The following is a 24,179-nucleotide window of genomic DNA, read 5'->3' on the forward strand; positions in this document are numbered from 1 at the left end:
TGAAAGCGTGGTTTATTTTTTTTTAATTTTTCAACTTCAACCCTTGCCAGTGGGTCGTATAACTGCAATGTTTGCTTTGAATCTTCAAATGTTTGATTGGAATATTCTCTTATTTCAGTGCGATACGCTTATATAACAATATTTTACCTGAGTTCTTCCATCATAAGACATTGCTTTGCTTTCATCTGCATTCTTTCTTGCACTAATTTGCATTTTTTTTATATTTTAGTGTTAGTTTTATGTTGTTCTACGATTCTTTATGTGAAAAAAAAATAATAGTTCAACATATAATTTCACTAAAGTGGCTGAAAATGATCTCCTGTATTCTGAAACTCTCTAAAATATAATGTAGGAATATATTTTTGGCGCAAATATGTACTACTGTTTGAAACAAAGAAATATAAATAAAATATTGCCTACATCTAGGAGCATAACTAAATAGTTTAACGAAGTCAAGCATTTAATAGAATAATTTTATTATTTATTTTATTTTATTTTATTTTATCTTTTTTTATTTTATTTTATTTTGTTTTGTTTTTTTTTTTATTATATCTCATTTCATTTCATTTTATTTTATTTTGTTTTATTTGGTTTTATTTTATTTTATTTTATTTTATTTTAATTTATTTTATTTTATTTTATTTTATTTTATTTTATTTTATTTTATTTTATTTTATTTTATTTTATTTTATTTTATTTTATTTTATTTTATTTTATTTTATTTTATTTTATTTTATTTTATTTTTTTTTATTTTTTTTATTTTTTTATTTTATTTTTTTTTAATTTTTTATTTTATTTTATTTTTTTTATTTTATTTTATTTTATTTTATTTTATTTTATTTTATTTTATTTTATTTTATTTTATTTTATTTTATTTTATTTTATTTTATTTTATTTTAATTAAAATTTGTTTAAGAAAAAGCTTTACTGCAAGATTTTAATGAATTTTTCAAAAAGTAATTTTCGATAATTAAATATATATATCTATAATTAAAAAAAAAGAAATATTTTTTAAACAAAAATATAAATAAACTATAATAATGATTATAGTTATACATCATGATAACAAGAACAACAATAGAAAACGGTATTTCGACGAATTAATTTTCTATGACAAATGTACTGCGATACGTGCGAAGTGGCTGAGGGCAAAGCTATTTAAGTGTTTTGCCTCTTATTTATGCGTTACAGAGAATACGCAACCTAAAAAGTTTGAATGAAACCCATTTTGTGGAAACGACGCTGTAATAAATATAAAAAAATACAAAACCAAAATGACTTTAGAAACAATTTCAGTTAGTAATTAAAACATTAACCAAGAATACGCAGCAAGAACAACAACAACAAGCACATATGGCAGTAGACTCGCAGACTGTCGCATGTGTGAGCTATGATAATTACAATTACGTAATCATCACTTGACGGCGCGTTGTGTGGCTTTTGCAGCAGAAGCACTTTAGCTGCCACAACATGTGGCATTAAGCACGCACATCAGTATATATAAGCTAAATAAAAACAAAAATAAAATAAAAAAAAAATTAAGTCAACTATTTATGAAGACCGACGGCATTTGGCCTGCTTTGTAAAGTCTACTATGGTTCTGTGTATTTCGCTCGCTTTATTTAGTCTTTACTATTTCCCTACTTAAAGCATTTGCTGTTGTCGCTGTTGTTACGGTGCTTGTATCATGGCCATAAAGTGCGCACCGTGCGATTTTCCAGGAAATGAAACGCACACGGCAAGCCAAATTAGTGCGACATTGACAATCACACAGCACAACAACAACAACAGCCTCAACGACTCTAGTAACGAAACTGTCGCTGTCCGTTGCGCAGCGTTACAATTTTTCTGAATTCATATGAAAGCCAGCGCGCCAACAACGCCGGCTAACTAAAAGAACAAGCGCGCGCGGAAATTATGAAATACAGACAAACGTACGTATGTGTGTGTACACAAGATGTCACTAACTAACCAACAACAACAACAACAACACTTTTCCAGAGAAACAACGCGCGTTGCCGCCGCATGTGTGTGTGGCGGCAAAGTGTTAACCGCGTTTTTATTATTATTGCTATATTTATGCGCTGTTATTTCAGCAGCAAAAACAACAGCAGCGTAGTGTAGTCCAACTAACTTAAAGCAGTAATCATTTTCTGGAGCATGGAAAAGGTCAGTCGTGGAGCAGCGCTGACAAATGTGGAAATGTCTGCAAGCCGCGACATGGAAGATTGCTCACCTATATCCGCTTATAAACATAGCGTTCGTTGTTTGGTGCCACTTTTTCATACACATTTCATCATCCTTTAGACCATTTGTACACCACTTTTGGCATTTTTAATATGCTCACCCTGATTACCGTTAAACGTGCTTTATTGTGAGAAGTCTACTATTTGGCTATTCTCTAAGCCAAGTAATGGGTGTACAGTTGGTAGTTCATTGCACCGGGCAGTCATTGACTCCAGATACCGAAGCTTAACTATTTCGTATGAGAAATAACGTTTTGTCACCACAGATGCCAACAACTTTGCATACAAAATACTTATAATGTAATAGAACCTCGAAAGATCCAAAAATATATATAATATAATATAATAGGCATCAACAGATCTTCATATTCGCTTTGTAAGTCATTAAGATGAACTCGTAAATCTACTTCCTTGAGTGAGACAACAGATAGCAAGTAAAATCGTTAATAATACTTCTTCAAGATCCCTCTAAAATATCTTCTAGGCAAATAGCCTGAGAAAGCGATATACTTTCAAAAAGTAAAAAAAAAAGTTTATTCATCCTCTTTTTTCGCTTTGCCTCTAAAGTTCCGCTCCTAAAGGTATGCTTCTTTTGCAGAGCATTTTGTAGCTATACATAAATATATTTATTCTGATACTCTTGATAGACTTTTGCTTGAAATTTATCACATTTGAGTTAAAAATTAAAACAAAAACGATTTGATAACCAAAATATCCAAGTTCAAAAGTTTCACATTGTCTGCCAGAAAAAGGGACAGCTGCTGTCAAAAAGCTGTTGCACCGACGACTCTCCGGATGACAGGCAGTCCTGCGCTCAAACCACTCCGTTGTAATAGTCTCAAATTCAATTTATAACAACAACTATTAATTCCCGTAGACATAAACACCTATTGTGTGTGTCTCCTGTTGCCTCTTCGATTACCGGTACATAATTTGCACTAAAAACAACATTTTCAGCATCACCTAAACCTGTCCGCCGCTAATCCTTACAATTTGCCCAGTCGCACCATCAACACCACCAGCACCACCAGCGCCGTTGATTAACTTGTAGTCGCGCACATTTGTGACGGCGCCAGCGAAACAGGTGTCTTCGCGCGTGCACTTGCACGCCTCCCAACGCGAAAACTCGCTCGAACGCCAACAACATTGTACTTACGTGTATGTAACAACACGCCACAAACATGCAACAACATGCAGCAAGAACATGCAGAACACACGTTGTTACACACGAACAAGGCGGCTGGTGGCTGTTGGCTTGTCGGGAAGGCAGTAAAACTGGCTCGATCTGCATTCGAAAATCAGCAACACCACCACAAAAAAATGGGAATCACAAATGTACCTAGAACTGGAACTGGAAATGAAATAACAACAAGCGATACAGAACAGGAACAACTAAAGTGGTAGAACAACAATAATAATAACAACAGCGGCGAACAGCGCGAAGCATGACAGGAACAACAGGAAAATTGGCGATGGTGTGGCTTTAAGTGAAACGAGTGCGAAAAATCAATCAGAACGCCAGGCAATGCACGGCGGCATAAAGCGCATGCGCGCGCGCCGAATTGTTTGCTCTGCAGCACGACTGCGCAGCTCTTAAGCTCTAAGCATAGCACGCGCGCGCGCATTGAAACAGGATTGACGCTGGCGTTGGCACTGAACGCTCGAGCACTTAACAACCGCAACAACCAGAACAATTACAATGATAGCACAACACAATGCGCATACAATTTGTTTAGCATGCTCAAGTAGTGGGAGAACGTGTTGATGGCAACAAAAAATGCAGAGCAAGCAGCGGCGCCTCAAAAATGAACATAAAAATCTGAAAAAAAGTTGAGAAAAACAAGAAAATTGCGCGCACGCGCCAACAATTTAACGCCACACTGCTGCCGTGCGAAATTGCAAACAGCCACACAATGCCAACAACAACGGCAATAACAATAAAACAGGCAACGCGTGAACTACCAAACTGACGGAATGTTTATTCCACCGTTGCGCAAACCACAAATGCACATAAAAGTTCACAATTCACAAGTGCAACAAAGCATGTCCAGCGCCTTGCAACAGGTTCCGCGGAAACGCCAAAAAACCAGCGGGCGAGCAGGAGCGCCTTGCTGCCGGTACGTGTAGTGGATTATTGCAATTGCACTGACTTAGGTGTCGCAATCACATTTACAACATTGAATGTTGCAAGCGTGCACCAAGTGTACACGGGTACCGTTGTTGCAGGCCGCGTGACCGCAAAGTGCAGCGGCAACGGCAACAGCAGCCAGCGTCTTTTGTTTGTAACAGCGGGATACCCATAACTGCTGTATTTGCATTTGTTGTTGTGTGCTGAACTGACGCTTAATTGCCGCATTTGCGGTTGAAAGCACCACTTAGCGGTTGTGGATTCTGGAGGAAATCGTTTGGTGAACTACTGCAACAGTAGTTATTATGGTTTTTTTCTAATTTCTGCATATTTTCCACACTTTTTATGAATTTAAATATATATTATTTACTAAATGCGGCTAGGTTATCATAGTTATTTTACAATTCTGCTCCATTAACCTGAGTTCTTGAAATAAAAAATGCATATTGCTCGGTATATATTCTAGCAAATTGGTTGTTAACACTCTAAGTAACCACCCACTAAGCCAATCCCTTGATTAGAGAAGAAGTAGAAGTTTGTAAATATGAAAAAACCTATCGAGAGCTTTATATCGAAGAACTCAGTCTCTGAATTCGCGGTCATACTATAGCTGTAAAACAAGATTCTTAAAACCGTTCAGCTGCTATAAATTGAGCTTAAAATAATAGATTATCGAGGTATATATCCAAGAAAGGATCTATCATGAAATATATATTAGGGCAGTGTGAATGACAGAGAGACAAAGATTACTAATTTTGGTCAAATGGGTACTGAGTATTGTGATAGCAGTGCCGCCGAGATATATTTCCAAGGTAAGGCAGAATCGACATAATATGAAGTATGTCAGCGAAATAGTTGACAATTTATCTGGAAATACCCAGCTTTCAAACGATTGAGACGAAGTATCTTTGGTTCTTCTTCTAATACAATAAACCTGGATTATTCATATAGCTTATTCATATAGTTATTGGAAAGCATTTATTTGTACTATATTAAGGAGCGGTTCAAGTACGACCGTCTTGAGTTCATCCAACAATCAAAAAAAATTTAAATGTACAGTACCTGGCCATCGAATTACGAACGGGCAATATTTTCGAACAGTTTCAAGTTTGATCATCAATAAAAACTAAACCATCACTCGTAATTTAACTTACTTACCCCTTCTCTATATAGGCAAAGGATGCCAACCAGGTTGTAATTTTGTAACTTTCACAATAAATTAAAAACATTGTCAAAAATATTGAATATGCTCCCCGTTCGTAATTCGATGGCCAGCAGCTGTATCTTAAAAGGTTACTGAAAATATAGAAAAAACATCCACAACAATTTTTGTCTAAAATTATTCTAAAAAATGAAGTCCTTCATTAAATTTTTTATGAATATTCAATTATCAGTAATTTTTTAACGGAAGTCTTATATATACATATAAATACTAAATCTTTATTATTTTGACATATTTTATTGTTGTTGTTATGGTAATAATTTTTATATTATATTTTTATGATTTTTTTAAACTCCAAAGTCATTAGCTATTAACTACTTAGATAATATTGCTTCGTAGAGATCAAAAATATTCCTATTGTATTCCGTTTAATGTATAAAAATTTAGCAAAACTCATTTTTAAAACATAAATAAGTAACCTACTTAGTAAACATAAGCATTTTATATACAACTACAGAAACCCTCCTCAAAAATAAACTAGTGATAAGTATGTCTCAATTTTTCTACTTTTATAATTTTTTTAAATATTTTTTGTACCCATTATGCAACCATACCATTACCATACATCCAATGGCATGAGCAAAGTGCAAAGTCCATTGCACTAATTTTCCGCAGCGCCACAAATTTGCGCACGCGTCAACAACATTCAAGAGCAATGGCGCTTGTACATGTCCGTGACTAACCGTTAAACGGCGCAGCGACGACGAAAGCCAGCAAGAGCGACGTGCGCGTACAAAGCACGAGCCATCGCGAGCTATTAGCCAAATGCAAATTGAAAATTGTTATCAGCGGCAGGAAAAACTGCTCCAATTGCACTTTAACGCGTGTTGATTGCCAGACAGCCAATTGTCAATTTGTCGCGCATGCAACAGCTGCAACATGCAACACGCCAACAAGCCAACAAGACTATCCTCCGCAGCAGGGTTGCTTAGCTGACTTACGCATTAATTCACTTATTTACTTTGCTGATTACGCTTGCTATTTGCTATTTTTCTAATTTCTCGCCTTTTTTTCTTGCGTTTCCTTTGCAGCACACCAACGGCCGGCAACAACAAATTGAATGGTCAAACCACACCTCTGGACGTATCCGGCCTATCGCAAAATGAATTCCAAGGCCTGCTACTCGGTTCACACCCATCGGCGGCCGGTGGCAATGGCAACGCATCCACAACACCAACAACCATCTCACAGCATTCGGCCATTGTGGCAGCAGCCAATGCCGCAGCAGCGGCAGCTGGTGGCGCCACCACAGCTGTGGTGGTCACCGCCGAGCAGCAACGTCAAGCGCATCAACAACAACAGGCCCAGCAAACGATCAGCATCAAGCGCGAACCGGAAGATCTACGCAAGGAGCCAAAGAGCGGCGTCAGCAGCACCATCGTCGATGCGACGAGCGGCATCACCAATGGCGGCGTGATAAGCGGCACAGCACATCATCAGCAGCACGGCGGAACGAAGGTGAGTGCGTTGCAGCGTACCCAATAAGTACTTGGCCCCCCACTCCGCCGCAGGAGTTGCCATTGCGGGCGCGCTGTGCCCTGTTAGCGTTAGTCAGTTAGTTATTTTTCGCTTGCCAATGTATTTGTGTTATTGTGGTGTATTTTTTCTGTACTGACACTGTGTTGCTGGAGTGAGAGTGCATCAATTGGCGTCCATTGCAGAGATGTGCGTGTGAGCGGCGCAAAGTGCGTTACGCACACGCAAAAGCGTTGCTAAATGCGTTCCCTACAGTGCGCGCTTTTTATTCCACTTTGTCACCACAACCCCTCTGCCAAGCAAGCTCTGTATAAATGTACTATTTTATGTTAAATTTTCAAAAGCAAAGCGTGGCTAAAGCGTTGCTATCGCCATTGTCCAACGTTGCCGCCTTGTCTTGCACTACAACAATATGGTCGCTAATCCCCCCTGTGCTGCCCGCCCGCTCTCTAATGCCAACTCTATTATCGTCTAATAGTTGCTCCAACGCTTGCAATTGGTCCCGGCCACCATCAGCTGTGCTTGTATTTTGTGCGCATGCGTTAGCACCGGTATTAGTGTTAGTGTCCGCCGTGCATGCGCCGAAGCGTTCTATTGGCTGGCGGGCTTATGGCCTGCAATGCCAACGGCATAACTGTTATACGTCAGTAGTTTGAGTTCATGTGTGTGTGTAGTTTGTGCGATTTGTGTGTTTGTTTGTCAACTGTTATACGCCATATGTTGCGCTCCAACTGGTCTGGTGGTGGCGTTCCACAACTGGTTACTTGCCTCAACGATTTCGCGCTCATTCATTCATTCATTCATCCATCCATTGCGCTATGCTTAGCGACACTTGTAAATACCTATGCCACAGATTGAGGTGTGTGTGTGTTTCACTATATTTTGCATTTGTATGTCCCATTAGCTGTTTCAGGTTGCCTTTTTCAACAAGATCTCACGTATGATCTCATTGTCTACTATATGCGTCTCCTTTTCGTTTGTGGTTTCTTCCATTCAGCGTCGCACTCACACTTACGCGCTCTGCTATGTCGGTTCGTTAGTCGTCGGTCTTTAAGCCACCACCACCAGACGATCAATCGTCGCTTCTACTTTTAATATCGTTTACGATCAAGCGCAGACAAGCGTTTTCTGGTTTGAAGTTCGCAAATCATTTGCTGCATGTTCGCTCTGCCGAGTTGATGCGGTTCGAGCAAGTTTGAAGTGGTTGCCTTAGCCTGTAATGTTGTTGCTTTCTGTAAGCGTAGGCGTTTGGCTTATTCGGATTACGACTTACTTCGAACAAATTGATAAAAACTAATTTGGAATTGTGTGTAAGTGGTTTGATGTGATAATGCGAGTGTTATCAAAATGTTGTGTTTACTTAATGTCAGGAAAAAAATAATGTTTCTTGAATAAATTGATATAGGAACAGAATCCATAAAGTACTGTTGTAAAACTTTTCATGAGTCCAAAAATAGTCTAAATAACAAAATTTCTTTAACTTACCCAAATCTCAATAGCATTAGTTCTCTCAAGCTGCAACTCTTCTGTCTTAGATCTCGTACAAATCACTAATTAAGTTATGAATAAATTCGGAGAAATTATTCATTTTGCAAAACTAACTCCAACAGCTTTCATATTATTCCAAAATTTATTGTTTAGAGCTTTCACTGTACTTTTAAGCTATATCAAGCATATTAGGAAATATGCTTTCAGCTAAAAGAAGCTTCTGCAAAGGATGGAAATTTCAGAATTTTATAAAAAGCTTTCACAGTATCTATTGGGCTTAAAAAAATCGAATTGAATTTACTTCATTGACATCAAATTACTAAACAGGAACTATAAAAAAAAATTATATAGCTATAACTTACTGAAATGAACATAATTCTCACGCTTGTCAGGCGAACTTATCGTCACAAGAAGTACTTATTACAAAATGAATATTTCAATTCACATATGAAAGTTATAAATGCATGGAAACAGTATAAATATTAATATACATTTCACATTACACTTGATATATTGACTTCGCATGCAGGTTTTCTTTTGCTTGCCTCTGCTGCTGCTTTGCTAGACAGGCATTTCCTGCTCCAGTTTTCTCATTATTCTTCCTTTTCACGGCATATGCACCCAAGCCCAACTAAGCGCTACCAAACACCAACACTGCCACAGCATTTAAACGCTTCCGGTTTAGTTCCGCCCTATCGCCAGTGACAGAACACCACATAATGCTAAAGCGCCACAGTGCGCGCTATAAGCAGCGGCGGCGCGCTACTTCCTGAATCGCGCGCAACGCTGCGGAAGTTCGATACCAAGAACGCAAGCCACCAGCGCGCAACCTGAGCAGTTCGAAGAGCGCTCGCTTTATGCGAAAGTACGGGTATATGGGTACAATGAAAGCAACTTGTTAGCGTTCGAACTTGAAATGACGCACAAGCGGCCAGCGGCGCCCGTCGTGAACCACGAAGCGGCGAACGAACGTAGCGAACATTCCACACGCTCGATGCGCTAGCCAACCAGGTAAGCGCGCAGCAGCAGCGTCGGCACAGAAGAAGACGCAACGCACAGGGTGTAGATTGCTTTGCTTCCACCACTGTTTTTCACGGTCTGTTTGCCGCTGCCGCTTCTAGTGTCGTAGCGCATCTGTGACCATACCTGGACGGCAGATCGTATGGTTGGTTGGTTGTTGTTGTTATTGCTGGCGCTGGTGGTTGATGGTGGTGCGACTTGCGCGCTTCTCGCATACATTTTACAGCTACGACTTCGGCTTCAGTGTGTCACACAGTGTTGACGAAGCAAGGTCGGTCGTGATCGTATGCGAGTGCGAGTGTAGTACGTACGTCTTGTTTGGTCTGAGGTTTTAGTAGCGCGCTAACTTACGCTTAGCTTACACTCGAAAGGCGAACGATATTATTTTCGATCTGCTAACCAAACTCACATTGCGCTGTCTTAGCGATCTTAGCCATTTATTGAGAATTACGCGACTCGGCAAGTGCGCACGAACGAACGTATTGCCGCCGCGAGTTACGAACTAACGCGCTAACGACTGGCTAAGCGATTTTGCGAGTGCTTGAAGTGCTTAACTGTGGGAAGAACAAGAAGAAAGAAGTGTAAGAACACTGTGAACGCGCGTCGTGAACACAAGTATAACTTGAAGTATCCTACTAAAAATTAAAATATACTTCACAACTAGGCGAAAGCGCATGTGCAAAGAAATTAACTCAAATTGGAAAATATTAAAACAAAAGAAAAAAAGACGTGTATTTGCGAAAAAATTAAGCTGGTTCAGAACAAAAAAAAAATATAGAAAAATTCAAACTGTTTTTTGTAAAAAATAAGAAAATTTTGAACGAAAGCGCGCGGTCTAAGCATAATAAAAAATAATAAATTATTTATTGCATTATAAAAACGCGCGAATTTCACATTAATTTAACACTAAATAGCTAGCCAAGGCGCGCGCTAGTCTTTTGAAGTGTCTATTTCATTTCTAATTTAATTCTAAAAAAAAAAAAACATTTTCGAGACGTGACTAAGCAATCGCGCTAGCAATTGACTGCGTAGATTCTTCTCAAATCAAACTTGCATCGCAATTGAAAGTGTAAACGTGTTTGTGCGGCATCGTGTTGTTGAATTTAGAAAACTCGTGTAAACAAAAGTTGGCGCAAAAAATCAAATAAAACACAATAAAATTATAAAAAAATTAAGAAATTTACAATAACAATTATTGTTGGGAATCTATCAACTGAAAGCACGTGGAATTTCGCTTGAAAAGCTTTTAAATCAAATAAAATATATTGTGTAAAAATATAACTGTAAAAAGTAGTTAGTTAGTAAGATCTAAGTGATCTTATTCGCTAATTTGCAATTGTGATAAATAATTTGAATTAAACATAAAAGGTTTGTTGAGTTTTCAATGTTTCGATGATTGTGTATATTGGATTGGAGTATGAAATATAGCCGTTTTTAAAAGAGCAAACGTCGATACAAACACATATAATTTACTTATATATTTGAATAATAATATTTTTTTATTATTAAAGGAAAATTTTTGAAAAATTTTTATTGAGTTCAGTTTTTTTTTGGATGCTATTACAAAACAAAGACTTCGGATATATTTATGTTTTCCATACAGTCAATTTCGAAAAAAAATTCCAAATATAATCAGAGTAAATTTAAAAAATAACACTTTTTACGGATTCCCTTGCTTTCCAATAATAATAAATAATATTTAAGTATTTTAATTATTTTATTTTATTTTATTTTATTTTATTTTATTTTATTTTATTTTATTTTATTTTATTTTATTTTATTTTATTTTATTTTATTTTATTTTATTTTATTTTATTTTATTTTATTTTATTTTATTTTATTTTATCTAATTCTATTTTATTTTATTTTATTTTATTTTATTTTAATTTATTTTATTTTATTTTAATAATTTTTAGGAATTTTTTCCGGTCAAAATTTTACCCACACTCTTTAATTCTCACATAACTGCATTTACAATTTAAAATCAACGCTTCAAAAATTAGCGCAAAATCAATTTCAATTTATTTCTGACAAAATTTCGAAAACAATTAAGCTAACACACTTGGGCACACACAAATGTATATATGTATATATTCACAGCCCAGCTCAACCAATGAAAAGCCAACAAAAGCAAATTAGTTAACATTTTCTCAAACTGCTAAGGTTAAAGCGCGCACAGCCGCAATGACTGATTGCAGCGAGCGATAACGTGAGAAATATTTCGTTGCTTGCAAAAAATCAGCCAACATGCAACACCAATGTGCCACTTGCATGCAAGAGCAAGCAACGATGCCAGGTGTCAAAGTGGCAATTAGCCAAAAAGTGGCAACTTTGAAAGAACAGCAAATAGTTAAACACAAGAGCAAACAAGCTCCAAAAAATACGCAAATTTTCAATTCAAATTCGCGAACGCTTAAGGCAGCTCAGGAGAGGAGATATAGGCAATAAATCAATATTACCACATGTGGTCGAAACACAGAATAAGCGCGTTATTAAAATTAAAAATCGTTGACGAATAATAATTTCTGAAATATTAGAAAAATTGTGTGTGCCACAAAACGCCTGCAAGTGTCGAAAAGCCAAGCAGCCAATCAGAAGAAGCCGCAGCAAGAGCAGTAGAATATGAAGAGGGCGCTTAACAATTGTATAAGCACAAAAGCAACAAAAACTACTGCTTGCATGTCGCCACCGCGCTACGTGTATGTTGCATTACTTTTGTTGTTGTTATTGGCGGCCACTTCATTTTGCTTTTGGCGCTTCTGACTTTTGCGCCTCTGCAGTGGCGCGAAACAATGAAAAGCAAAAAATATTTCGTTGTTGTGACTCCAGTCAGTTTGTTTTTGTGCGGGTGGTGTGGCACCAACAACAACAACAGTAGTAACCCAAACAAAACACAAACTCAAGTGTACGCCGAAAACAAGTTCGGCGCTTAAGTCTTTCGCGCGCTTCGCTGCCAAAACAAGCTGCGCTGTGCGGGTGTAGCGCGATCGTCGCCCAACTCTTTCGTGCCATCAATGGCACAACGAAGTCAATGCGCCGCATGACCGAGTGTGTGTGTGTCTGTGCGATTATTAATTTTTATTTCTTCAATTTTTTATTTAATTTTTTGCGATTTCTGTTTTCTGCTAGTTGTTCTTGTTCTTGTTGTTGCGTTTAATGTTTTGTCAGTTGCGGATAATTATGTATCGTTTAGCGCCATTTAGTGTCGTCGATGGTGCAAAAGCGATATAAAACACAAAAAAATAACAAAAACAAAAATTAAATAAAGTGAAACAGCCATCAACTCGGTTGGCAATGAATGGGTGCAGCGTTGCCACGGTGTGCATGTATACATATATGAGTGTGTGTGCTGTGGAATATGGGAAAATGTGCCTACAAAAATCTTTTAATTGTTTTTCGTGCAATTTGCATAATAGATTTGTGTTTTTAGGAAACTTCTGACAATATTTTATTTATTTATTTTTTGATGAAGACACAATGCTTCTGCGCTTGAATTGCAATCTGTTAAAAATGCATAAATATTCAATTATATAATTTCTATTGTTTACTATTGGTGTTTATCACTTGTTTGAGATTTTAATTGGCATGCAGCTTTGTCCATTTATAGGTTATTACTTTTGGATTGTTTAGAAAAATATTTTGATTTAAGAATTCTTTAGAATGCAGTATAAAAATAGAGTTTGATATTAAAATTTCAAGGATTTTCAATTTTTTTCACTTAAGAAGTGCTTTAACGTTTCTTTAAATATAATATTACATACACAACTTAAAGCTTTTAATAAACATTTTATTTGCCTAAACTACCAAATACATAATCTCATCTTTTTATAATATTTTTCATCATATCTTTAGTTATGAAACTTGGTTTTTCAAATCAAACGGTTATCATTAAAGTTGTAATGTTATATTATAAAGAACTAGGTGTTTCTGAAACTATTTTATAATATTTTTTCTTATAACAAAAATGTTTAATGCAAAATATTGACAATTTTTTATATGACAAGATATTTTTTATTTTAATTTTTTGTGAATAAAAAATATTTTTTATTTATTTTTTTTTTAATTTTTTGTGAATAAAACATATTTTCATTAATAATTTCTCGAAAATGTTTCAAAAAAATATTACAAAATTTCTACAAGCTATGTACAGCATCCACTTAAATTCCTATATAAGCCTTAACACACAGATACCATAACAAACAACGGCAATAATTAAATTCATAAACCAGCCCTAACTTCTAAACAAATCGAAAACCAAATGAAACGAAACACGAAAACAGTTTCACTTTTCAATAAATCGCCAAATCATGCCGACGCCTTAGAGCGTCTTCGATCAGCGCGCATTTGAATAGTTAATTGCCGTCGCTGCTTGTGCTTAGTTATTGTTGTTGCTTTTATTTAAATATATTTTTTATTTCTATTTTAAATATTTTTTATGCGACTTTTATAACTCTTCCTTAAACAAATTAAAGAATTTAGCATAATTCTAGAAGAGCAGCAAAGAAAAAACATCTAGCAATGCTTGTATGTGTGCACCTATTATACATAAATGTATATAAAACAGCTCATAATCGTTGGTTAATGTGTTGGCAATTTGGTTATTGGCGGTTGTGGCGATTTTGCTGTCAATAATAAATATGCTAACAATGGTTTCTTTTTAGTTTTTCTTATTCTTGTTTTTGTTGTTTTATGCTTGTAGCTATTCTGTTATATAAAATATATATGTGTGTGTGTTCTAAAGTGTTCTCAGCTCATCGCTGTTCATCTGCTTGTTAATAGTCAAGGTTGTTTGTGACGTCGTCGTCGCTGGTCGCGCTGGAACGCTATGCCACTTGTCCGCCGCTGCCCACTCGCTGGCAATAAATTCTCTTTGATTTGCTTCAATTTTGTATTTCTTTATTTTAACTGTTTTGTTACTACTTGTTGTTGCTGTAGACACACTCGCTTTGTGCTTAATGTCCCACCAAATGCACTTGTCGCTTGTATAGATATGTATATATAAAAGAATTCTATTATCGCCTGCCTCAATTTATGCGTTTTTTGTGAAATAATAAAATTCAAAATTCAAATTTTTGCGTTAAACTAAATTCTAATTAGCTCAGCGCGAAACATATTCCTAAATTATACTTAAACACATACTCTCATATACATATATATATTTTGCATTTTAAAGCTTTTTATAAGCTTATAAAGTTATCAGCGCCATAAAAGCATATTTAATTCGTTTGGAAATTGAAATATTCGTGAATCAACAAGCAAATAAATATTCGTTTATTATAATTAAAGCGATGTTGAGTGCGGAATCATTCTGAATGCATTTTTAGGCGAAATCTTCTAAGCTTTAGCAATAAAATATTTAATTTGTTCGAAACGTTGAATAGTTAAAGAATTCTTAAAATAGTTATGCATAGCTAATAAGGCTAGAAATTTATAGTTTAAACTAAATATTTGACTTCCACATGTTAGGGTTCAAGACAACTGACCGTACTGAAGGTGAGCGAGGTGTTTAAGTTCTGGCTTTTTAAAAATAGCTTGAGGAAATTCTAAACAACCGTTTGAAGTCAAAACTTCAGAATATAATTATTTATATATAAAAATTTAAACATATTTTTAGAGTAAGAGAAATAAGTTTTGGCCAGAAGGTACAGTTTCATATAACAAATAATATTCTACAAAAAAATCTTATAATTAAATGTAAGAAATCATAATTCCTCAACTATGTCCATTTTTTTTTTAAGTATAGAGTTTTAAAACATATATCTTTATAAATATTAACATTTATCTTTTTAAATATTGATTTATAAATTTTAATATTTTATATTAAAAAAAAAATTAATTAAAATTTGTTTATATAATTTTATACAGTATAAAGCCATCTTATATATTTTAAATTATAAAACTCTCAAACAAAAACTAAAACGAGTTACCAAACATTTTAAGAAACAACAAAATTCATTCAAAAAATTTCATGAAAAATATTATTTTACGAAAATAAGCAGAATATTACTCTTTTATTGGTAATTAGTATCATCTATAGAGCCTCCATTTAGAGCTAGTACTATAATACACAGACTCCAGTCAAAATTCCATGCTTCTCACTGTCAGAAAATGTCGTCTTCCGGTTAGGAAAAAAACCCCAACAAATTATGCCTATCAACACAATATATTTTTTTCAATATTTATGTAAACATTTTTGGAAATTTTTTGTGTCTACAGAGATTCGTTTTATTGTCATATACCCGTTTTTTTACGACCAACAAGAATTTTACGAAATTGTGTTACTGAGTCAAAGCAGCCGAACAACGAGTTCCTCAAATCAGTCAACCATTTATTTTAGGCCATTTTAGGCTGTCAATAACAGCAGTGAACCACTTGACTAGTTTTTTTTTCGGCACAACTGCTATTACTAGCTACAATTCGGTGATTTCAAATTGGCTAAAATAACAATAAAGTTATAAATATTTATAGACGAGCGCAAGAAGATGCGAAAGCAACAAGTATTAAGAATTAAGCATATTTAATGAGCGCAGAAGAATAACAACGGCTTATAATGAGTTGCAAAAAACGAAAAAATAAAAAAAACCAAATCGAAATTATAATAAATAAAAACATAAAAAATTAACGACGAAAAAAGTGAATACCAATAGCAAAAAAAAAAACAAAGAACAACGAAAAATAATCAAATAGTTATAGAATATGTTAAAATAAAGGCAATAAATTAAATATAAGCGCAAAAGGCAATAATGCAAATTAAAAGTGTATAGTATTGTCTACAAACACACACACAAGTATATGAGATAACAAGGCATTAATATAAAAAATGTATTATTCTGTAGATGAAAAAAATGCTTTCCGCACTTCCTGAAACACGAATTGATTTGCATTGAAAATGAGAAATGACACATGACATGACACGGCGCTGCGACGCAGACGCCAACAACCCAACGACCGAACGAACGTACAAACTATGCGCCTTTTTGGCATTTAAATGGAGTTAAGCGACTTCTAGTTGGTAGGCATAAAAAGAACACGCCACACACACACTTTAATTTTATAGTGTATGTGTGTTTGTGTGACACTTTATCACTTGGCGACAGTCAACTCATATAAGTGACACTGAAAATATGCGATAATTTTAATTACTGTTGCGAATATCAATACTTCGTAAATATTTTGTCTACTTTTCTTACCGTCGATACATAATAAGTGGCGTTGTGACAGGTACACAACACGACTGCCACAGCTAGTAGGTGCGCACGCAGTCAGTCACGCAGGCCGGGCTGCCAGGTATCTTTCGCTCTTAATGGACAGTCTCAGGGTCACATACACAGGATCATGCCACAACTATTATGAGTAGTATGAATATTGACTTTTTCGCTGCATTATTATTGCAACTGATAGACGCAGTATGAAGTAGAGTAGTATAGTTTTTTTGGTATTTCCATCGCTTATGAAAGCAATTAACGCCTCATTAAGCGTTGCAGTCGTCTGTTGACGCTGATAGGCACTGTTTTGGCGCGTCTACAGTGTACAATAATAAAAAAATACTCGAACTACATAAAAATATGATAACTGAGCTGGACTATTATGCAGAGATAATTCAGAATAAATATAATAATTACAGAAATAAATATATAGTTATAACGAAGGTCACTTAAATGTACAAAAAATTTATTTTTGAATAATTTTAATTAATTTAATTCATTAAAAAAATTTCAATATTATGTAATTTTGTAATTATTAAATTGAACTAAATTAAATTACATTAAAAATTAATAAAATTATTTTATTAAATTTCTTTTTCAAATTAAACGATCTTTCATATGTAATTTACCTTTTCCACCAAAGCTCATATCACCGCTTCTATAACAAAAACATAGAAAAAATTTATTCAAAATTAATTAAAACAAAATTTAACAAACTGCAGTAATCCAAATGAATCAACGTACCACAAAATCGCTGTCTTACTAATTGCGTTTAGCATTTATCGCCAATTAGAATATTCTGAAAATTTCCATTTCAACCAAATAATTTTGCATAAATAATGTGCAACGAAATCGAAATGTTCTAAATTGTTGTTTTTGTATTTTTGTGTGATTTTTGCTTAACGCCATAATTCACCAGGGTTTTCCCCACACACAGCACCAACAACAAAAACACATGCACATTTAAGCAAAAAAGAATGCATTGCAGCCAAAAACTCATCCCGCCATTTTAATGCAAATTCAATAATAATTTAAGCAAAACGAAGAATAAAAACGAAATAAAAATTTAAAAATTAAAAAAATTAATAAATAAAAAAAGTAGAAAAAATAAAAAACAACAGTGGCGCGCAGAAAAAAATTCGTTATACGCCAACACAAAATCGTTAAAATGAATATATATGTTTATTGTGTACGAAACGGCGGCGATTAGCATTCATTTTCATTTCAACGGTATTGCGGTATTTTATTGTTTTTTACTTTAAAATTTTTTCTTACTCTTATATGCTTGTTTTTATAATTTTTTTTAAATTTTGTTTTTTTATTTTGTAAATTTTTTGGTTATTTTATTTCGATTTTTGCTCACTTGTGACTGTTTATTTTAATGTGTTGTTGTTTTTGTTGTTTTTAAGCACACATTTACGAATTTCGCTTTCAATAAAGTTAACGAGAAGCGCGAATGCCAAAAAAAAAATAAATAAAAATCGTAGAAATAAAAACAAACAACAACAATAACAGCGAGTGACTAGCACAATAAGCCAAGAATATTAGCGCTTGCCACAAAAGGCGGGCGATGAAGTAATATTGGCGACGCGCATGTGCCGTACTTTGGCCGAAATGAATTGATGAAGGCGCAAGTCTGCTGAATATGTTTTCAGGGTAGGAGGCAGTTAGTTATTTTCCTTTTTTTCTTGATTTTGGCTGCTGACCGCGACCGCTATTGACTGTACGTGGGCGTTTTTGACGGATTTTCAATACGCTTTTGTCAAATATTGGCAAAGGTTTATTTTATTGCTGTTGTTGTGCTTTTTTTTGGCAACTCTATTGTTTTCTTTTTGATTTACTGCTGTATGCAAATGCGCGACTATTATTTATTTTAATACAAATATTTTTTTATTTATTTCTGCATACAATTTTTCGTTTCTCTGATTTAAAAAAAGCTATTTTTTATGCCATTTGCTTGTTAACACTTGTAGTCAGCTTGCAAGCCGCAAGCGCGTGAAATCATATGAAATAAACTCAGCGACGTTTCGGTCATCCGCAATTAACCGCATTCAATTTTTGATGAAATTACCAATTAAATTAACACTTTCTTGCCTTTACGCTGGTCAACAGACATCAATATATATATATATATATACATATATATATATATATATAGGTATGTATCATAGGCTATATACTCACATGCCATACTTAAATTTATATAGTTCCGGTTGCGCGTTGCATATGCTTAGCGCCATTAAATTTATGCTCTTCTGCCTGGTCCATTATATTTAAAGTTTTGTTGTTTTAACTACTGTTCAGCATATTCATCTTATAAACCTATTCTTCTGCAGTAAACTGTTATTTAAACGCAACTAAAACTAAACTTATGCTCTTGTTTCTCTTCTTCTTTTGCTTCTGCCGTTCGTCCTTGTATTTTATTGCTTTGCCTTTATTTTGTTTTAATAGTTTCTCTCAAAGGGCAGCTCACACCATTTTGCCAAGCCTCAACCATAACATTAACACCTACAGTGTTGCTATAAACCGTAGTAACACCTCAATTTCCATTTTAATAACAACACAAAGCCAAATTAAATGTCTTAAACAGAAGTGAAATAAAATTTAATGTATATTTCGGATGTGAGAGAGCGGCTTTAAAGACTTAGATTTTATGTGAATATTCCTAGGCGATTTAATTTAATGGAGTGTTGCGGGATTTGTTAGTGAAAATTCCAAAGAAATATTTAAAATAATTTTCACTTCAAATAAATTACATTACCCAATTTTATTTCAAGATATTATTATGATTGATTCTTCTTGTGCTAAATTAAGAAATATTTTATTTCAATATAATTTATTTTTGTCCTTCACCTCGACTTTTATTGAAAAATTTTAAATATTTTTTTTATTTTTCTCAATCTCTATAAGGCTATTAAACTCTAGATTCAAAAAAAAAAAAAAATAAAAAATATTTAAAATTTTTTCAACACTATTTTGATTGCATTTTCATGCGCTCCCCCTCAGCTAGACGACTTGCAATAATCTCCACCGTTTTTAATAAGATTATAATTTCAATTAAATTAAATTGCTTGCTGCGCTATATTATGTGCAGCTTCTTATTTCGTATTAAAGCAGCGCTGTGCAATGCAATTTATCTCTATTAAATCTTGCTTCAATTTATATTAACATTTCATTTATTTTATTTTATTTGTTATTATTTCATTTTCAACTTTTATCTGCTTCTTCTGCTGCTCTTAAATTTATTGACATCTCTCGTACACACATAATTACATAGTATTGTTGTTGCAGTTGTTGTAGTTTGCTTAGCTTTTGGTCGTCGCATTACCAATGTTTATGGTCATTTTGCCCGAAATGTCATAAAAAAAGCTGAATTTCTGTTTACTTAATCAAACTCTGTTAATTTACAATTTATAGCCGAATGCAGCGACTGCGCTGCCAACGCGCTGCCACGACGCGTCGCTATGCCATTCCCCACCAATTTTGGTAATTATGCAGCAGCAGCAGCGCGCTCCAATGTCTGTATTTAATTTATTTCATTTTATCACATTTTTTCACTGTTGTTGTTTTTTTGTTTTTGCTACATTGTGCTCTCATAGCTGGCGTCTTGTTTTTGTTTTTGCTCGTATCTCCGTCAATCTTAATCTGCTTTTAGTCGCTTTGATTTGGTTTCTTTTCTCCATTTTTTTTTTTTATTTTTATAATTTTTTTATTTTTTTGCTTTTAATTTATGCAAATTGTTTGAATTAAATTTTGAAATTCACCCAAGCACGGGCATGGCACATCGTTAAAGCGCGCTCATTTTGGGCGCAGTCAATGCAAGAGTTATCGCCCAGGGGAAATACGAATGCTACAAATTGGAAATAAAAAAAAATATAATACTCAAAATGTAAAAATAACTGTGATTTGATGCTGTAGCTTGTTGCAATTGTAAATGTTGGCGCGGCAACAATTAGTAAGTTATGCGTCTAATGCGAGTAGTTTTAGAAAACCGTTAATATATAGCTACTCTTGCAGGTGTTTAAACTGCGCTTTTCGTCGCTTTTGCGCTGTTTGTGGCGATTTTGAGATTTTGTACATTTCATTTGGTGTTATAAATTATTTTTGAAAAATGTTTTCCAAAGCTTTAGGGATTATAAGCTTTACTAAGCGCGTATAGCGCGTCTTTGTACAGTAGGAAAAATATTATTCATAATGTGTTTTATAGAATATTTGACGATAACTGCCATTAAAATGTCAATTTTGAAATTTTCAGCATAATTGTTAAAAATATAAATTAGCTGACAATCTCAAGGTTAAATAAATATTAACTAATTTCAAGCAAAAAAAAAAAGTTTCAACAATTCTTCAATCAAATATAATTTGCATACCAGTTAAATTGTTAGTTAATTATTTACTTTTCAAATAACTATGCGACTAATTAATTATTTTCGTTATATAATTTTTCAAATGTTTTTGCATTTCAAAATCATTTTTTATCATAAAAAGTGACACATTAATTTTTTTTAAAACCATATTTTTTATAAAAACTGTCACTTTAATTTTTTTTTATTTTTTTCATAAACTACTATTTCATTCATTAATCACTATTTGCTGTTACTACTATTTTCATTAACTACTGTTTGCTGTTACTTTTATCATAATATTATTTTTAATCTTTATTATATTATCTTGCAATTTTTTTCCTATTTCGCAATAATCTTTTTACTTTTAATAACTAGTCAAGTTTTGTTGTCGCATTTTATGTTAATCAATCATAGCAACAATTGCCGAAATTCGTCATTCGCGACTGACCCCAAAGCAAACAATTCAATAAAATTTGAAAAAAGCTTAAAAAACTCATTTCAATTACATGCTCATATAATGTCAACAACAACAACTGCCAACAAACAATTTCATAGCATTAACAAATAGTCAAAAATAAAAATAAATACATAAGTCGGCAAACAGTAGCGCCATAAGCCGTCCGTCTGTCACTAACTGCAAGGCAAGAGCGCATGAGAGGGGGCGCGCACAGATTGGCAGCAGCGCAGCGCACAGGTTAGAGGGCCTGCTATGGATTTTCATGACAATGAAACGCTGGTCCACACAATTAATCATTGCCACGGCGTAATTGCGGTCGCAGCCAGCAATGGCGATTTGATTCGTACGCTTGCGCGTTCAAGAGACGCACGGCGGTTGACTGCTGGCTCTTGGCTATTGACTGTTGACTGCTGGCCTTCCGCATTGTTGCCGCGTTCTCAGCGCGGCACGCAAACGGCGGTCAAGCAGTGGCAGCGTCAGCAGCTGCATGTAAAGTGTAATCAAAAACAACAACAATAATAATGAAGTATTGCTAGCCTAGCTGACCAGCTAAGCAAATCAGCTACAAATGTCAGCAGCGCCACTTCAGCGCCGATAATGGCACACACACACGCGCAACATACGAGTATACATGGCTGTGTATGTAAACAGACTGATCATCCATCATAGCAAATTAATTTACAAAAAATTTTTTCTCTATTTTCTTATTTCTTGCCGTGCTCTTTATGACAGCAGCAGAAATTGAAAAGCAATTTTATTTGATTGCGCGACAGTTTTGATTGTATAGGCCGGTTGCGTGGATACACGCAGAAATATGCAAAGTAGCGTTCAATAAACGACAACAACAACAAATATATTTAATTGTCACAATGTGAAAAAAGTCGAAATTTTCAAATGGGCACTTAATTAGCATGAATCGAACAGTTCAAGCAACTGCGCGGCCATTTTTCACAACAGCTTATTTATGAAAATTGCATAACTCCAAATGGCATTAGTTTGGCATCATGGCTGCCTTGTATAAATTTTCGGATTTTGGATTTATTGCTGTCATACTAAATACAGACTAAATGTCTTTGCATTACAATCAATTAATAATCATCAAATAGTTGTTGTTGTTTGTTAATCGGTCAGTTTAATTGCAATCAGAGTTGCTTGTGCAAACAGCACTCAAACGCAAATTGCTTGCAATTTGTTAATGAAGCCTTATTATATATCTTATATGTGTTTGCAAAGTTGTAATTAACAGTTATGAATTGGAATTTTATTCAAATAAGGACCTTCGTGTATTAATTAAACGCTAGGTTACAAGATTTTTGCGATACTGATATTAATTTATTAAAAAAAATTTAATAATTTTTTATTAACAAATATTAAAGCACCAATTAAAATGAAAAGCTTTTTGGGAAAAAAATTTAGGTGAAAGCTTTATTGACTTTATTATCTTTTTGAATATTTCAAAAATGAAATTCCAGCTTTCAACCATGAAAGTTCAAGGTAAGCTTTCACAGCTATGAAAGCTCAATAATGTAAAACATTGTGTAAAAAAAATCCAAAATTTAAATTCATGTTTCGTTTATGAAAACCCAATTAAGCCTCCACATCTATGAAAGCTCTCATCATTTAACATATTTTGTTATTAATTTTGATAAATATTTTTTGCAATCGCTTGCTAAAAAGATGGTGTATAATTCTTCTCAATGATGAAATATTTTTTATTTTAACTTTTTTTCTATATATGAGTGCGTGTGTGTATCGACGTCGCTTTATTTGCACTCTCTATATATTAATACTCTCTGTTCCACTGCGTAAATATATCCAACATAGTTTCGTATTTTCAATTTTTTTTATTTACCTCAATTTATACCAAACTTTTATTTCGTCCACTGACCGCCACCCCCCCACGAAATCCCTCCAATCCAACCAAGCAACATCATTTCCTCCTCTTCTTCAGTGAATGCACTCAAACAAGCAAATTCAATTTCACAGGTTTTAGTTGTGCAGTCACCGACATCACCAACACAAACAACCATACAAATTAAAGATCCGCCAATTAGTCCTGGAAGTCCAACAACTGACACAATGTACGGTGCCAGTGGCGGCACACAAATCTACTTGCAGGTGAGTGCGCATGCGCAGCAATGAAATGCAAATTATTATAAATATTATGAGACGGCAAAGACAAACGGGACAGTGTAGTAAATTAAAAACGGTATTCAGTCATAAAAAAGTTTATGAATCCATAAGAACGCGAAAAAGAATTCTTCACATTCACACTCTGTGCCAAAAGCTTTAAGCAGAACTTATAACAACTTACAAAGTATGCAAATTAATGAAAGGAAATCAATTAAAGAACAGAAAAAACTAACAAAAACAAATGGCGACAAAAAAGAAACTGCGCACGCGCGGCCTGTCGTCTTCCAGCGACGGCACTCCAACACCATTGCCAGCGTCCGCGCCGCTAGTGACCTTCCGTCATTTGACAAATTACCAAATTATTAGCGGATAATTTCACTTTTCAACGATTCTGGTCAGGGCAACTTTTTGGCAAAGAATACCGCTGAAGAATCAACGCCAAGGAGAGCGTGACACA

General features: G+C 34.4%; 1 protein-coding gene across 8 annotated transcripts in view; it reads left to right on the plus strand.

Annotated features, from left to right (window-relative positions):
• The window catches only part of LOC105212173 (protein grainyhead), a 219,308-nt gene that overhangs the window by 148,814 nt on the left and 46,315 nt on the right, over positions 1-24,179 (plus strand). For 7 of the 8 annotated variants that reach the window (XM_011184011.3, XM_054234628.1, XM_054234627.1 and 4 more), the window contains 2 exons: positions 6,629-7,055; positions 23,576-23,707. In XM_011184011.3, the coding sequence (XP_011182313.2) occupies positions 6,629-7,055; positions 23,576-23,707 (559 nt within the window). The remainder of the gene's footprint in view (positions 1-6,628; positions 7,056-23,575; positions 23,708-24,179) is intronic. The other variant, XM_054234630.1, reaches the window with a different exon arrangement.

This window comes from Zeugodacus cucurbitae, chromosome 6 (genome assembly GCF_028554725.1).
Source record: "Zeugodacus cucurbitae isolate PBARC_wt_2022May chromosome 6, idZeuCucr1.2, whole genome shotgun sequence".
NCBI classification, from domain to species: Eukaryota; Metazoa; Arthropoda; class Insecta; order Diptera; family Tephritidae; genus Zeugodacus; species Zeugodacus cucurbitae.